Source organism: Colias philodice, chromosome 31 (genome assembly GCF_061535455.1).
Source record: "Colias philodice isolate Cphi_HAF_F1 chromosome 31, ilColPhil1 Martin Lab GWU primary, whole genome shotgun sequence".
NCBI classification, from domain to species: Eukaryota; Metazoa; Arthropoda; class Insecta; order Lepidoptera; family Pieridae; genus Colias; species Colias philodice.
In genome coordinates, this window is record NC_143116.1 from 4,477,210 (window position 1) to 4,492,757 (window position 15,548).

The 15,548-nt window shown below is 34.6% G+C and overlaps 2 protein-coding genes across 6 annotated transcripts in view; one reads left to right on the forward strand and one right to left on the reverse strand.

The window, feature by feature from the left end:
- Nucleotides 1-2,775: 2,775 nt before the first annotated feature.
- Nucleotides 2,776-9,607, reverse strand: LOC149475243 (uncharacterized). The gene is made up of 5 exons (XM_089713705.1): nucleotides 9,519-9,607; nucleotides 9,173-9,405; nucleotides 6,681-6,765; nucleotides 5,285-5,403; nucleotides 2,776-4,849 (listed from the first exon to the last, which is right to left on the reverse strand). Exons 2-5 carry the CDS (start codon nucleotides 9,312-9,314, stop codon nucleotides 4,677-4,679), a joined length of 519 nt encoding a protein of 172 aa, XP_089569831.1. The 5' UTR covers nucleotides 9,315-9,405; nucleotides 9,519-9,607; the 3' UTR covers nucleotides 2,776-4,676.
- A 442-nt stretch (nucleotides 9,608-10,049) lies between these two features.
- LOC149475244 (uncharacterized) overlaps nucleotides 10,050-15,548 on the forward strand; it is a 53,924-nt gene continuing 48,425 nt past the window's right edge. For 3 of the 5 annotated variants that reach the window (XM_089713535.1, XM_089713533.1, XM_089713536.1), the window contains exons 1-2: nucleotides 10,050-10,502; nucleotides 14,505-14,630. In XM_089713535.1, coding sequence (XP_089569661.1) covers nucleotides 10,227-10,502; nucleotides 14,505-14,630 — 402 coding nt within the window. In that variant the 5' untranslated portion in view covers nucleotides 10,050-10,226. The remainder of the gene's footprint in view (nucleotides 10,503-14,504; nucleotides 14,631-15,548) is intronic. The other 2 variants (XM_089713532.1, XM_089713534.1) reach the window with 1 other exon arrangement.

A 15,548-nucleotide genomic window follows, 5' to 3' on the forward strand; every position in this document is an offset into this window, starting at 1 on the left:
AACAAACTCGTTGATATGGAACTATTCGAGTGGTCCATTCGCTAACACTTCAAATGATTATAAAATAACTCATTACATATATTATTGTTTGTAAGAATGTATGTTTGTTACTCTTTCATGTAAAAACAGATGATCGTATCTGTATATGTACCGTCGAAAACGGTACACCGCACACATGATGCCAAAGTGAGATGACATGATTCAACCTTCGTGAGCGAAAAAGAGACAACAGCACACAATAACAAGTAAAATGTGGCCAAATTGCCACATTTCGACGTGCGACTCCAGGTGCGCTGCCTGCCTTTACCAACTCTTTTATTTATAAAATATCATATTTTGGATCAGTAAATAATCTATTAGTATTTGTGAATATATTAATCCTGAGTTATTTTATAATCAAATTAATTACAAATTGTAAAAACACTATTCTACAAAGCACTGTTTTCACTGCAAACGTTTGATTAAAATACAATAAAATATAACATGTTGTAATAAAGAATAGAATACTATAATCATATGACATCTCACAAGTGCGAGCGAGACGACGTATGCATGAGCGAGATAGCATAAAGCATTCTATTCTTTAGCACAGATTATAATTGTTTAAGTGGTAGGTAAACTGTATATGTGTATAATTCGAAATTAAAATTAAAATAAGAAATGGCGGTTTATTAAATTCATAAAATTCTTGGATTCTATTTCTAAATTGTTAAAACCTTAACCAGTATTAAAAACATTATGCATCATTTTACCGCCAAAATATGATAAAATAATTTACTTTTGTAAAATAACAATTCATACAATTTCCTTTTGATTCATTATTCATTTTTAAAGTCTGTAACATAATCAAGTAAATATAACATTCTTACTTAAACCATACACTCGGCTACATAGTTTTAAAAAGATAAAAAAAAAATGACTAGTATCATCAAAAACACATTTTCGATATAAATAAAATACTTCCATGGTAGTATTGCCAATTAATACATACACATTTACTTATAAATTTAAAAAAAAAATGTGTGCGTGTACTAGTGTACACACGTAAGAAGTGAAACTTCTTTATGACCTTATTTTTCAAAAAATAATTTACGTTATGCAACTTTAAAGAAATACGTCAAATCACGCGTAGCGATAAGAAAAAGATGGCGCGTAACGGAAAAATGTCACGTGTAACGAAAAAATGTTACATTAAATTTTGTTCCAACCCCGATAAAGAAGTTTCACTTCAAAATATGTCATGACATTAAAACCGTTACATTTAAAAACATAAAGACATGAGAGACGAGATTAGAACTAGTTTCACGACTTGCTGATAAAGTCTCTGATGGCCTATTCAACACTATTTAACATACACATCATAAAGTTAAAGATTTTTGTTTGTTGGTTTGATCGCGCTAATCTCACGAACTACAAGTTAAAATTGAAAATTTGTTGAAGTGAAACTTCTTTAGGCGCGTTGAGAGTAAAAATTTTAAGGTCGCGCCATGGTAATACCATCACGTCATGGAGTAAGACGACGATTTTGGTAACTTTGATTCTTGACAAAGAAGTTTCACTTCTGACACGTGTGCTTGGCACACACGCTCTTTTTTGTGTCGAACAGAATATTTTGTCATTTTAACTGTCAGATAAGCTATACAGAACATTTCCACAAGTCGTGAAACTAACCAACATCTGTATTCTGTAACAACTTATTACGTGTCAACTAACTATCCTATTTATTATAAACAGATAAATATGTATTACCGAAATATATTTATTGTATGTAAATATATTCTTGCATTGGCACTGGTGTAAGGTAGAATTGTTCTAGTCTATGGTCGATTCAACGAGAATTGAGAAGCAATAGATTATAGAGCATTATGATAGTACCACAGTGAATCAAACTGCTTGTTTTAATAGTTAACGTATGAGGTGTAAGATCTTCAATGGAGATCAATCAATAGTCAGACGAAACTTTTAATTAAAAAATGTGTGCGTGTACTAGTGTACAAACCATAGAAATCTAAATAACAAGACACTAGAAGTCGTAAGCGTGCGTGACCTTGTCGCCACTCAGGTGATTTGCACAACACCAGTGCATTCGTCACTGTTCAGTTGCTCTGGAGACGTATGAGTGTATACATGGTGTGTTTCAGCAATTCCCATTGCGGAAATTCTTCCACAAGTTGTAATTATACTTATAAAGGAATAATATTTCATCGGAAAATATTTTTTTTTAGAAATAATGCCGTTTTTCCTTAAAATTATAGAATACTAGCAGTCCGCCCCGGCTTCGCCCGTGGTACATATTTACGTTTTCTCTACATAAGAACCATCGTCGTACTTGAAGGAATATAATAAAAAAAGAATTAACGAAATCGGTTCAGCCGTTCTCAAGTTATGCGCTTACCAACACATTTTGGGATTCATTTTTATATTATAGATTTACAAGTATTACGAGCGTCACCATAGTAATCGAAATAACAATGAATGACACAGTCGACCATTCTTATTATCACGTTTGTTCGTATTGGAGCAAAAAGTCTCATATACTTAGGGATGTTATTCTAAAATAAACCGTAAATTCGTGCGTTAGGATACATATTCAAAAGCTTAATTTAATAGATAAGTTAGTTTTCACTAAAATCAAGCTGTCCAATAAAAGGCATAGTTTACTTGTGTGTACTGTTTAGCTTTCGGTTTGAATGTGTTGATTTTGGCGACAGCGGTTTTCATACGAATTATGACATTTTAGCACTTCTATGTGTCTTGTTATTTAGATTTCTATGGTACAAACGTAAGAAGTGAAACTTATTTATGCCATTATTTTTCAAAAAATAATTTATTATATGCAACTTTACAGAAATACGTCGAATCACGCGTGTTAGGGATAAGAAAAAGATGGCGCGTAACGGAAAAATGTCACGCGTAACGAAAAAACGTTACACTAAATTTTTTTCCAACCCCGATAAAGAAGTTTCACTTCAATAATCAGACGTAAAACGCTGGCCCATATGGTGTAGCCCATCATGGCAATAACGTCACGTCATATCATGGTGTAAGGCGACGGTTTTGGTAAGTATCTTTGAATCTTGTCTTGAAGTTTCACTTCTGACACGTGTGCTCGGCACACACGCTCTTTTGTTCATTTTTTTTATTATCTGGCACAAAAATTGCGCTTTTTGAATTATGATCAAAATTTAGCTTTTTGCTTTTCAATTCTCACCAAACGGATTTATAGTAAGGCGTCTACAAATAACTAGGAAAAATAGTAGGTAGAGTTGAGGAAAGTGAGATAAAAGTGTTTTAATATAAAAATTTGGCCTTACTCTTACACTATCTAGCGTGTTGAATTGTCTAGCTAGGTCTATGTCTAAGTGTAAGCTAAGCTATGTAAAGCTATATAGGAAAAGGCAGCCCAAGCGATCTTCCGTACCTTCTAGTTCAAATTTCTAGTTCACTTAATTTGAATATAACTTGGTAGTGGCATTCTTTACACTTTCATGTGAAGCGAAACTTCAAAACATACATCCATCTCTTTCTTGCCCTCTACGTCATATGAGCCGCGCGCTCGAAATTTTTTTTCACGCTTACTCACATGATTCATAACACACTCGCTATGTAACACATCCACACTCTCTAACTCATACTCACTACACTCAAGAGATACAACTGCTTATCGTAATGATACGTATTCGATGTCTCACTCAGACTTAGTAGAACAATATGTTTAACTCACTCACACTCATGCCATAACGTCCCAACTATAAAGTGAACTAAAAATTTGACACAAACTAACTTCCACTAGAAAAAAAAAACCATTTCACCATAATAAAATCGACTATTCGAGTACTCTCGACTTTTTCAGACAATAAAATATTTTGTCAAATTTGTGTATCATGCGAAAAATAGTGTTATCTCTTTCACTCTTGCTGTAAAGTGCATAGTATTGTTTCGTGCTATAAAATACGCGAATTTTGTTTTAATAATCTTAATTTACTTCAAGCCATTTCAGCTAACTTAATTATTTTGGTCGTGGCTTAAATATATCAACAAAATTCGACGAAACATCTCACAGAATAAAAAGTACATAGAGCTATTTAAAAAAAAATATGTTGGTCGAAATTATTATATTTTTAAATATAACCTGTTTGACCAATGAATAAATCAGTCAATTCTATATATTTTTCATTTGTAGAGTTACTCATAAAATGAATACTATTTTAAAAGGTTGACTATATTTTATCTAACTAAAATCTCTAAATAAAGTTCACTGGAAAATTGGTTTTGTTTATGGCAAACAATAATGAAAATTCTAACAGATTTGTTGAGCAAAAAGATGACAGAAATAGGAATAGACAAGCAATTTTTAGTATACTATTTGTAAGACAGGTAGTTAGTATATATTGTTTAGAAAAAAATCGAAGTGTAGGTTACATGCAAAATAGCCTCTACATTTCGTCAGGGTTCTAAAAAAAGCTAAACGAACATAAAATTTTAACATGTCATTTCCTACAAAACTAATTAAAACTAAATAATAAAACAATCCAAATAACAAATATACATAGAAACAATAAACAATTCCCAAAAAACAGACAATGCCTTGATAACTGGCAACCCAGATAACAAACGTCACCCTTAAACTATCAAGTGCACATCACACAGCCTAAAATTGCGCGGCAGTTCGACAATCAAACGTGCTTGTTCTTAGTGTTGACAGCTTTCCGTCGTCTAAAATTGCCCATTTGTCGGAGAATTTGGGCGTTTTCATCGTCAACTTCCCTTTCCATGCCCGAAGTGCTCGGTACCGTGCCCCATAGTTTTATTTTAGTCGGTAAATATATTAAACCCAAAAGGGTGAGAACTGTAAGAGAACATGTTGTATATAATACATAGAAAACGAAATAAAACTTAGACATACAAGAAAATAAGGTCATAGATAGACACAGTAGTAATACGGCAATTCCAAGAAATATCAAACACATTATATTGAAAAAATATTGCGATTGGACGAGATGATTATCATTCGTAGGAATTAGAAAACATATAGCACATTATTTTTTTTATGTACAAAAAAATAATGTGCTAAATATCAGATGAATATAAAAAAGGGATGGGTTATAAAATGCAAGAAATATAAAACATGCACATAATATTTTCGGCAAATGAAACGCAAAATTAAATGGTCAAAACAAATCAAAATCGGTTAAGTAGTCTTTTCTGATACAAATTAACTTAAAATGAATTTCCTCTCTAAAATAGATACAATCTAATATAACTAGATGTAGTTTTTACTCACTATTCAGCACGCATGGGAACACGACGTAAAAATTGAGGGTAGTTGAATGGAAGTAGAACGCCTCTGAGAAGTATAGTATTATCGTGAGCACTAGCGACCAGTAGCCCATAGAAACCACACTGAAAATAGTAAGGTATCGGGTAGGTATCATTTCATAATACATTAAGACTATCTTTAAAAAAAATGTATGCGTGTACTAGAGTACACACGTAAGAAGTGAAACTTCTTTATGACCTTAAAAATGTCACGAGTATGGCGTAACGCGAAAATGTCACGCGTACGGCGTAACGCAAAAATGTCACGCGTACGGCGTAACGCAAAAATGTTACACTAAATTTTTGTCCAACCCCGATAAAGAAGTTTCACTTCAAAATCCTATCAAAATCTGTTGCGTACTATTAAAGGTCTGAACATACAGATACACAAACGTCGGAAATCGACTTTGTTGCATGCAATGTAGTGATTATCACTATTACTACATAGTATAAAAAAGTCGCTTTCTCTGTCCCTATGTCCCATTGTATGCTTAAATCTTTAAAAATACGCAACGGCTTACGAAGCGGTTTTTTTTAAATAGATAGAGTGCTTTCGGGGAAGTATATTATTTATTAAGTTATATACATTCATAACCAAGTGCTGAATGTTCTATGAACAGATTGCATTTACACATACATAAAAAAAAAAAAAATTATACAAAGCGGGCGAAGATTTTTAAAGTTGAGTGCCCATTAAATCAGTTCAGACAGATAATGTTAATTTAACTCATTCGTTACTTGAGGTTCGATTGATTTAAAAATGAATACAAAATCTATACCACACAATTATGTCACAACTACAACATGTTGCCCTCGATATTATGAAGATATATTTTTCAATATACTCTAACAAGCTTAGTACTCGATTCTCAATGGAAATGAGGTTGTGTCAAGAATCTGATTAACGAGATCAAAGATAGCTCCACTTAGACACAATATCTGTATCTATATTAATACTAGCTTTGCCCGCGACATCGTTCGCGCGTGCGTAGATAACAATTTAAATAAATCTTATATATAAAATTCTCGTGTCACAATGTTAGTCTGCATACTCCTCCGAAACGGGTGGACCGATTCTCATGAAATTTTCTGTGCATATCGGGTAAGTCTGAGAATCGGCCAACATCTATTTTTCATATGTACCACGGGCGAAGACGGGGCGGACCGCTAGTTATCTATAATATAATAATATTATAAAGTTTGAACATGCTAATCTCAGGAAGTACTGGTCCGATTTGAAAAATTCTTTCGGTGGTATATAGTCCATTTATCGAGGAAGGCTATATATCATCTAGCTAAGACCAAAAGGAGCGGAGCAATGCGGGTAAAACCGCATAGCACAGCTAGTGTAAAATACTTACGGCCTGTAATGTATGTATAGAGTGCAATGTATCAATGCTAATGCTTTTAACACTGAAAACATTCCCAGCATCCGTGATATTGTACCTGGAAATAAAAAATGTTATGATTACAATTTACAATGCATAGGTAGTGTAGCGGTAGCGGGTACAACTTGGGGTAGAGTGGCCATAGAAATTAGAAAGCCCCGCTCGGAAGAGATTGGAGGAGGCCTTTGCCAACTGGCAAACGGACACGCTAAAAAAGATAAAACCTACCTTATATTACATACATGTCTTCAAAAGTCTGATCATAATAATAAAATAATTTACAACAATGAATACCAATGATATTATAAGTAAGAACTAAAAAGATATAGATAGGTTTAGATATTAAAGATTTTAAACACTATTGTAAGTTATGCTTATATTATACTCTCCCCGTGACCATGCTCGCTGCAAAGTTTGTGAAATGCCGGGAAAATAATATCTATACTAATATTAAAAAGCTGAAGAGTTTGTTTGTTTGTTTGAACGCGCTAATACCAGGAACTACTGGTCCGATTTGAAAAATTCTTTCGGTGTTAGATAGCTCATTTATCCAGGAAGGCTATAGGCTATATATCATCATGCTACGACCAACAGAAGTGGAGCCACGGAGGTGAAACCGCGCGGAGCAGCTAGTCATGAATAAATTGCGTTTACAATCAGTTAAAATCGTTAATTTCTAAATGTAGAATACTCATGTAAAATTGAACACTTTTTAGGTTATTAATGCTCCGAAAATTCAGCTGTTACCAAAAATGTAAGTATTTAAAATACATTATATCATAAGCCTATTTCCGATTTACTTGTGTGGTCTTTAAATAATGAAAACAGTATATAGTAACTTAGAAATATACAATCAATATTCAATACAATTATATGTTTTTTATTTTTTAAATTGGCGTTCTCTGTAGACTGCAGGGGGTTTCTTTAGAGAACTGCCGCACGTATTATAGGTTTTTTGTGGGTGGGGGATGGGGGGGAGGAGGGGGGGACCCTCCCACCAAAAGGGGAAAGTTAGGAAACCAATAGTTTTGGAGAAAAATCAATTTTCCTATTCTAACCTCAAAATGTATGGAATTGGTGTAACAAAAATTTTACGATACATAAATAAAATACAAACAAGTTGTGAAAACCTACGTAGTTTTTTTTTATTTGAGTGGGAATCGCCCTAAAGTCGCTTCCGGCAGTTCAAATGTTAACCTAATACGCTCGTCGCTTCGCTCTTCGCTACCTATTTGAATACTAAAAGTTTGATAGTTTTTTAACCGACGTAGATTTTTTTAAAGCTATTGCATAGCTTCTATCGCGGGCCTTGAGCGCGGGGACCGAATCCAGAAATTGCGTAACGAAAAACCTCACGCTCCCCACTCCGACGGGCACGGAGGTGCGGCTTGAAGGCATGCTATGCAATAGCTTTGCCGCGGCAGTCCCCGAGTGCCACACGTCTTTTTTGTTTGAGTGGGAATCGCCCTTTATGGCTGGTTCACACTTTGATTAGTGCGAGTGCAGGTGATTAGTGCGAGTGCAGGTGTGTAGTGCGAGTAGTGTCCAATTCAACTGCGAGTGCAGGTGATTAGTGCGAGTGCAGGACAATGGTGAAATTCGCGACGCTACACACTACGCTAAACACTAAACATTAAACACTCCTGTCCAGACGTGTTTAGGCAGGCACACTGCGAGTGAGGGGGAAGGGAGGGCGCGCGGGACGTGGCTACTCGCAGTCCACTCGCAAAAAAATAGAACACGCTTCTATTCACTTTACTACACAGCCTACTAAACACTCGCACTAAACAGTCGCTGTCCACACGTAGTACTACTCATCACCTGCACTCGCACTAATCAAAGTGTGAACCAGCCTTTAGTCTCTTCTGGCACTCGCCGGCCGCTACCGCGGCACGCTCGCTTCGCTCGCTCGGCTCGTGCGGCAGTTCAAGAGTAAACCTAACACGCTCGTCGCTTCGCTCCTCGCTACCTATTTGGATATTCAAAATAAAAGTTTAATAGTTACGTAGATTTTTTAGACCTACTTACGTAGATTTTTTTTTGTTTGAGTAGGAATCGCCCTAAAATCGCTTTTGGCACTCGCCGGCCGCAGCGTAAAGTCACAGTACAGTGAAATGGAACGTCTTGGTCCGCTTTTTTGCACAACAAAACGGATAAATGCACTTTTTTCGCACAAAAAATTATTAACTTTAAAAATTAATAACTAAAAAACTACAAGTTTCCTAACGATAATATTTTGGAATTACAATCTTACATTACCTAGCTAACTAAAAATATAAATATTTCCAACAAATTCGTGCGGCAGTTAACTAAAGCCAACCCGACTGCAGTTTTGAGGACATAGATAAAAAAATGCAGAGATTATTTGTACCATGTGAATAACAATAACTTAACACTTGTATAGTCATTTCGTTTTTAGGACATTTAGCTGTATAAATACGTATAAATTTTGAATTAAAACTTACCGTCGAAATGATCATTTTCAGGGTTATTACTAAGGAAAGATCTCTTCTCAATGTACGATCTCCCGGCGGTACCCAAGTCCATGAAGGCAACAAAAGCTATCCATCCACGGAACGCATACAAAACTTTATTTTGAACTGCCATAATTTAAAGAGCACTTCTCCCGTTCCGATAGACTAGTATCCAACTTTTAGCACCGCTAATGTTAATTTAAAAGCGGCCTATAAGAATCTACCTAGATACAAATGAACATCGATGAAGCAGCCAATAATTGAATTAAGCAAGCAGGTTTCTAACTAAGAAATAACGCGCGTAATTTTAAGCGTGCAACGCACTGCGGCATTTTACCTGCATTAGTTATTTTTATGTGTAAAAATTATATTTAGATCTCGAAAAAATAAAGATCGCGCAAGACATTTTTAAGTCAACAATGGAAATTGTCAATGTCGCTATTTTGTCATTATTTTGTCACATTGTGTCATTGTCATAAATTCATAATGTACAATTAATATTGCCATCATGTAACAAAGGATTATTATTAAGAAGTGATTATGAAAATATAATTTTTGTCTTTTATGTGGGTTGTTTGATTTGATTAAAAGAGCGTAATATATTTCTTGGTTCTTAGAATGTTTAGTTTGATAAAAAAATGTTTATTGATCTAAATAAATTGTTAACAAAAGCGAATGAAATGCCCATCAACCATCGATTCACATGAAATTAATAGTATAAAAACATTATATTAAATAACTGTATACTTAACATTTTAATATACGTTAATTTAAAGCAATTACTATAATTAGTTTTATTTTATTTTGCTAAAAAATAATTGCCATATGAAATTTGATGCTCTATCCGTCTGCGGCTGATCACAAATACCTAAAAATATCGTCGCCATATTGGTATTGTCAAAAACTTCGGGATCTATCGGTGTGCAGGAGAAAATGGTTTTTCACATCATACAAAGCATTTCAGAACAACCACAGTGATTCCGTAGAAAGCGCTTGGACTTTAGATGTTTCGTTTTCCGCGTTCCGTACGGATTTCTGTTTGCAAATGATGTTTCCCATGCAGAAATGTTCGGGGAGCGGGACGGAATCGGAGGCCGGTGGGATAGGTATAGGCAAGAGTTCCTTGCCTTCTGACGAGCTGGCGTCAGCGGTGGCTGCTGTGTCGGACGAGATAGGGGATATCCTGAAGGATGAACTGGGCGATGCGGACAGGGCGGATCGCATTGGTGCCGAGCTCGCTGATCTTAGAGCGGAACTCGGTCTCCTCGCAGGCCTTGCTGACGAGCCCCAACAGGACTTCCCATCTCTGTTTGAGATAGCTGTGAGTAACCTTATCCCTTCCTTACACCACCCTTTTACTGTGTCGTTGACCTTTAGTTTTGACATGTGACATTTTTTCGAAAAAATTACATTGTAATTGCATATTGGAAACAAAATGCAGCCAAAAGTTTTCAAAGAAGCACTTGTTGACAAAACATGTAGTGTTGTTGGAAATGTTGATTGATCTTTTCAAAACAGCTCATTATCATAGTTGTGTTATTATTAACTGTGAAATTTATATTGTTTATTTATTGACATACATTTGTAACATTTTTACATTTATGTACGCTGCTGGCAGAGAATAACTTCATATTTGAACCAAATTCATCAGATGTACAATAACTTAGGGCTGCATATTACATTCGATGTCCCCGAATTTCATTATTTTGTGCTGTTTAATCGATAGCTGGTAGTGGATTTTCTTAACAAACTGCTTTTCTTTTCCATCAAAAATGCGTAGTTTTTGTGAAAATCGAAATTGAAAATGATACTTTTTAAGGTTATTTTTGTACTAAAAACGCAACTTAAAGTAAAATCTTAAGCCATTATAGTATCAAAATGTCTAATTATCACACTCACACGCATTATTTTTAAATATATTTACGTACCTATTACTTTATTTACATATTACAATTTATTTTGTCAAAATAGTATTTTAACAATTTAGTATAGCCAAAAATCGTTCCATATTTTGTATTCACAACAAGCCACAGATAACACAGATTAGTTAATATGACGCAGATCACAGATTAGCAATACAAATATACTAGCTTATCATAGAGTATAAATGATACATTTTAATTTTTAATGTTTTTTTTATAGCTCACTTGCTTCAGTTTTAAAAATCGATTAACTTTTACTTTTAGTATTCAAATAGGTAGCGAGGAGCGAAGCGACGAGCGTGTTAGGTTAACTGTTGAACTGCCGCACGAGCCGAGCGAGCGAAGCGAGCGTGCCGCGGTAGCGGCCGGCGAGTGCCAGAAGCGACTTTAGGGCGATTCCCACTCAAACAAAAAAAAAACTACGTAGGTTTAAACAACCTGTTTGTATTTTATTTATGTATCGTAAAATTTTTGTTATTATCAAATGCTATCTAAATTAAAATTACGAAGTGTCTAGTCGTCCGCTAAACGGATGAATAAAATAAATTAGTCGTCCGATTACCGGATGAATAAAATAATTTAATCGTCCGATTATTCGGATTACTAGATAACCTTTTAACACTAAAGCTAGTTGGGTTGGACTAAAGCAAAGGGGGCTCAGGACTTAGAAAATTTTTGATGGAGTTGGTGTCATTATAACACCTATTTATTATTGTTTTATCGTAAAGATAACGCTAATATAAGCATGTTTTATAGGAACAACTTTTCTCTAAAATCAAAAATGGCCGAGATATTCGCCCTCAATTCATTAGGTTAGGTTTAGGTTAGGTTAGGTTAGGTTTCTTAAAAAAAAACTACACAGAAATAGGAGCCCCGCGAAGCGGGGCTCCGTCGACGCGCAAAAAAAATCAAGTTTAGGTTAGGTTAGCCGTTAGGTTAGGTTAGGTTAGGTTTCTTAAAAAAAAAACTACACAGAAACAGGAGCCCCGCGAAGCGGGGCTCCGTCGACACGCAAAAAAAAATCAAGTTTAGGTTAGGTTAGCCGTTAGGTTAGGTTAGGTTAGGTTTCTTAAAAAAAAAACTACACAGAAATAGGAGCCCCGCGAAGCGGGGCTCCGTCGACGCGCAAATAAATCAAATACCTACGTGTGCCCTCCTCCCCCCTCTCCTCCCCCCACAAAATACCTATAATACGTGCGGCAGTTCTCTAAAGAATTATTATTTTATTCATCCGGTAATCGGACAACTAATTTATTTTATTCATCCGTTTAGCGGACGACTAGCGCTGTCCTTAAAATTATTTTTGACAAATTCATTTTAAAAATCACTTTCGAATTATATTTATTATCTACAATTGTGAACGCGTCATATAACATTTATTATCTATAATGGCATGTCGTAAATACGTGGTAAATACAAACTTACATTTTCCAGGTAATATAATTTAAGAAATTGTTATAAATAAATTAATAATACGGCATTATATTTAAAAATATTGCCTGTGTGCGAGATTACTAGAAGTTTTAATACGACAATGGTATAAAAGTGTCGTTTTTAGTACAAAAATAACCTTAAAAAAAATAATTTTCATTTTCGATTTTCACAAAAACTACGCATTTTTGTTGGAAAAGAAAAGCAGTTTGTTAAGAAAATCCACTACCAGCTATCGATTAAACAGCACAAAATAATGAAATTCGGGGACATCGAATCAAATATTTAACCTAACTTAGTGCACATATTTTATTAAGGAATAAATAAAACAAAAATAATTGTGTAAAACAACACAGTATTATAGAATTATATGTGGACTAGCGGTCCGCCCCGGCTTCGCCCGTGGTACCTACATGTTTAAACTATCCTATCTCTCAAGTTGGATCGAACTGCACATGGTGTGCAAATTTTATTATAATCGGTTTAGTGGTTTAGGAGTCCATTGAGGACAAACATTGTGACACGAGATTTATATATATTAAGATAGATCATGCATTTGAAATCTGGAATAAAAATTATAAGTCCAATTTGATACCTATTTGATTAGAGTCTCATTAAAACATGTATGTATATAGAAAGTGCTTCAGATTGTCACTTCTGTAAAATGCAAATTTCCATATGACCTTTATATAAAAGCCAGACTTAATTACATTTTATTTAATCACATTTTAAAATATTTACTAGAACTGGTTTTATGATTGTTATTGAGTAGTAATTTATAAAATAAATAAAAAGATTTATAATGGGTATTACACAATGAGGAAAAGTATACTGTATGTTGAATTAAATTATTGGTTTTATGAAAAATATTATTGGTTTTATGGCATTCAAATGCTTTATAAATATATGCTAAAACTGAAAGGATAGAATAAATTCGATCGCTCTGGCGGGTCACGAGTGGCCGAGTTGGTCAGGCATCCGCCCCGGAATGGCGCGAAAGGATGCGGGTTCGAGTCTAAAACTATATGTCTAAAACTTAATAAATTATATACTAAAACCTTTCTCTTGAATCACTCTATCTATTAAAAAAACCGCATCAAAATCCGTTGCATAGTTTTAAAGATTTAAGCATACATAGGGACAGAGAAAGCGACTTTGTTTTATAGTATGTAGTGATATCATCAATCTAAGATCAATAGGAGCAGAAAAATGCGGATTAAACCACAGGGCACAGCTAGTTCAATAAAAAATGTTACTTGAGCAGTAGCAGTTTATATTCTTAATAAGCTTAAAAGTTAAAAGTTTTAATATAATCCTGTTAAAAGACATTTGTATAGAATATTATTTAAATTTAGTATAGTATCATATTAGCTTGCTTTGTTAATCTACATAATTTTTCTAATAAGAACAGGAAATGGTAAACCTACCATACGGCTCGACTGAATAAGAACAAAGTTGTTTTATTAATGGTTAGTTTCCCAAATTGTAGGAAATTACATTTTAGTGTAAATACTATGTTTTGCAATTGTAGCTTAAATTACGTCTAGTTTCTTTATCACCATGTAACTTGATAATTAATTAATGTGATCTAACATCAAAGAATATTTCAGATTGGACCAGTAGTTCCTGTGATTAGCGCGTTCAAACAAATTCTTCAGCATTATAATATTAGTATAGATTAGCCAACATCTGTTTTTCATACCCCTATGATAACATTAAGGCAGAATAAAGTTTGCCAAGTAATTTTATAATAATACTAGCTTTCCGCCCGCGTTTTCAGAGAAAACCCCGCATAGTTCCCTTTCCCGTAGGATTTCCGGGATAAAACCTACCCTATATCTCAAGTTGGTTCGAACTGCACATGGTGTGCGAATTTTATTATAATCGGTTAAGTGGTTTAGGAGTCCATTGAGGACAAACATTGTGACACGAGATTTATATATATTAAGATGATATATGTTTAACTTCAGATTGGTCACCATGCCTCTGGGAGTGGCTCTTCTACGTCCTCCTCTTGGTCGGGCGCTCGCAAGCCGAGGCGAGTCGCGAGGCCGCAGCGAGCGCAAAGGAAGCGGCCTATTGTTAAGGGGAAGGAGGTATGGAGCTTGTAGTAGAATATTATAGCTTACTGCAAACAAGCACAGAGCTTCTTGGAAGCTATTCTGTGTAGGAACTGCTTTCCTTGTTTATGATAATTCAAAGTGATGAAGTTATGGTCTCGGCGTTAGTTTCATCTTGGAGATAAGATTTTATAAAGAAACACTATTCGCTTAATCCTACTTTTTATAATTTTTACTTTGTACTTGATGAAATTCCATTTTATGGTTTAGATTTTTTAAATAAATTTCACGCAGATGTCTCGCCGTCGCTACGCGGTTCATCTACCAAGCATTTGCCATTATTTTCTCTATTTTCTCCCTATTGTAGTGTTAGTGTTAAGATATATCAGGGGTTCCCAACCTTTTTTTGTCTACTGCCCACTTTAAGAATAAATTATTTTTTAACGCCCCCTTTTTAAACATACTTAAAAACCGCTAAGTACTTTTAACTGATTATTGAAACGCAACTTTATAGTATTCGGACAGAGTATCTTTTATTGAAAATAAAACAAACAATCAATTCTTATATAAAAACTAATGTGAAGGTTGAATCTGATGCTGTTCAATAAGTTTGTTGATATCAGGTTCCAATTTACTCAAAAACAGCCGCAAGTCGCCACGTTCGGTAACACGCAAACGATTTCTCTTTTTAGTAAGCAGCGTTGCCACAGCACTAAATCCACGTTCACACAAATATGACGATGGGGATGCTATCAAGAATCGTTGAACAATTGACCACAATCCAGGTTATACAATTGCGTGATCGGTTTATGTAGCCAAAATTCTTGATATCCATTTTTGAACTTGATTTTTGTTTCTTCGTTTGTTGTCAATTCTATAAGTTCTTCCAGCTGAGGTGACATTGCTGTGTTGACATTTGAAAACGGATCCAACACCCAGTCTGGTATTTCCAAG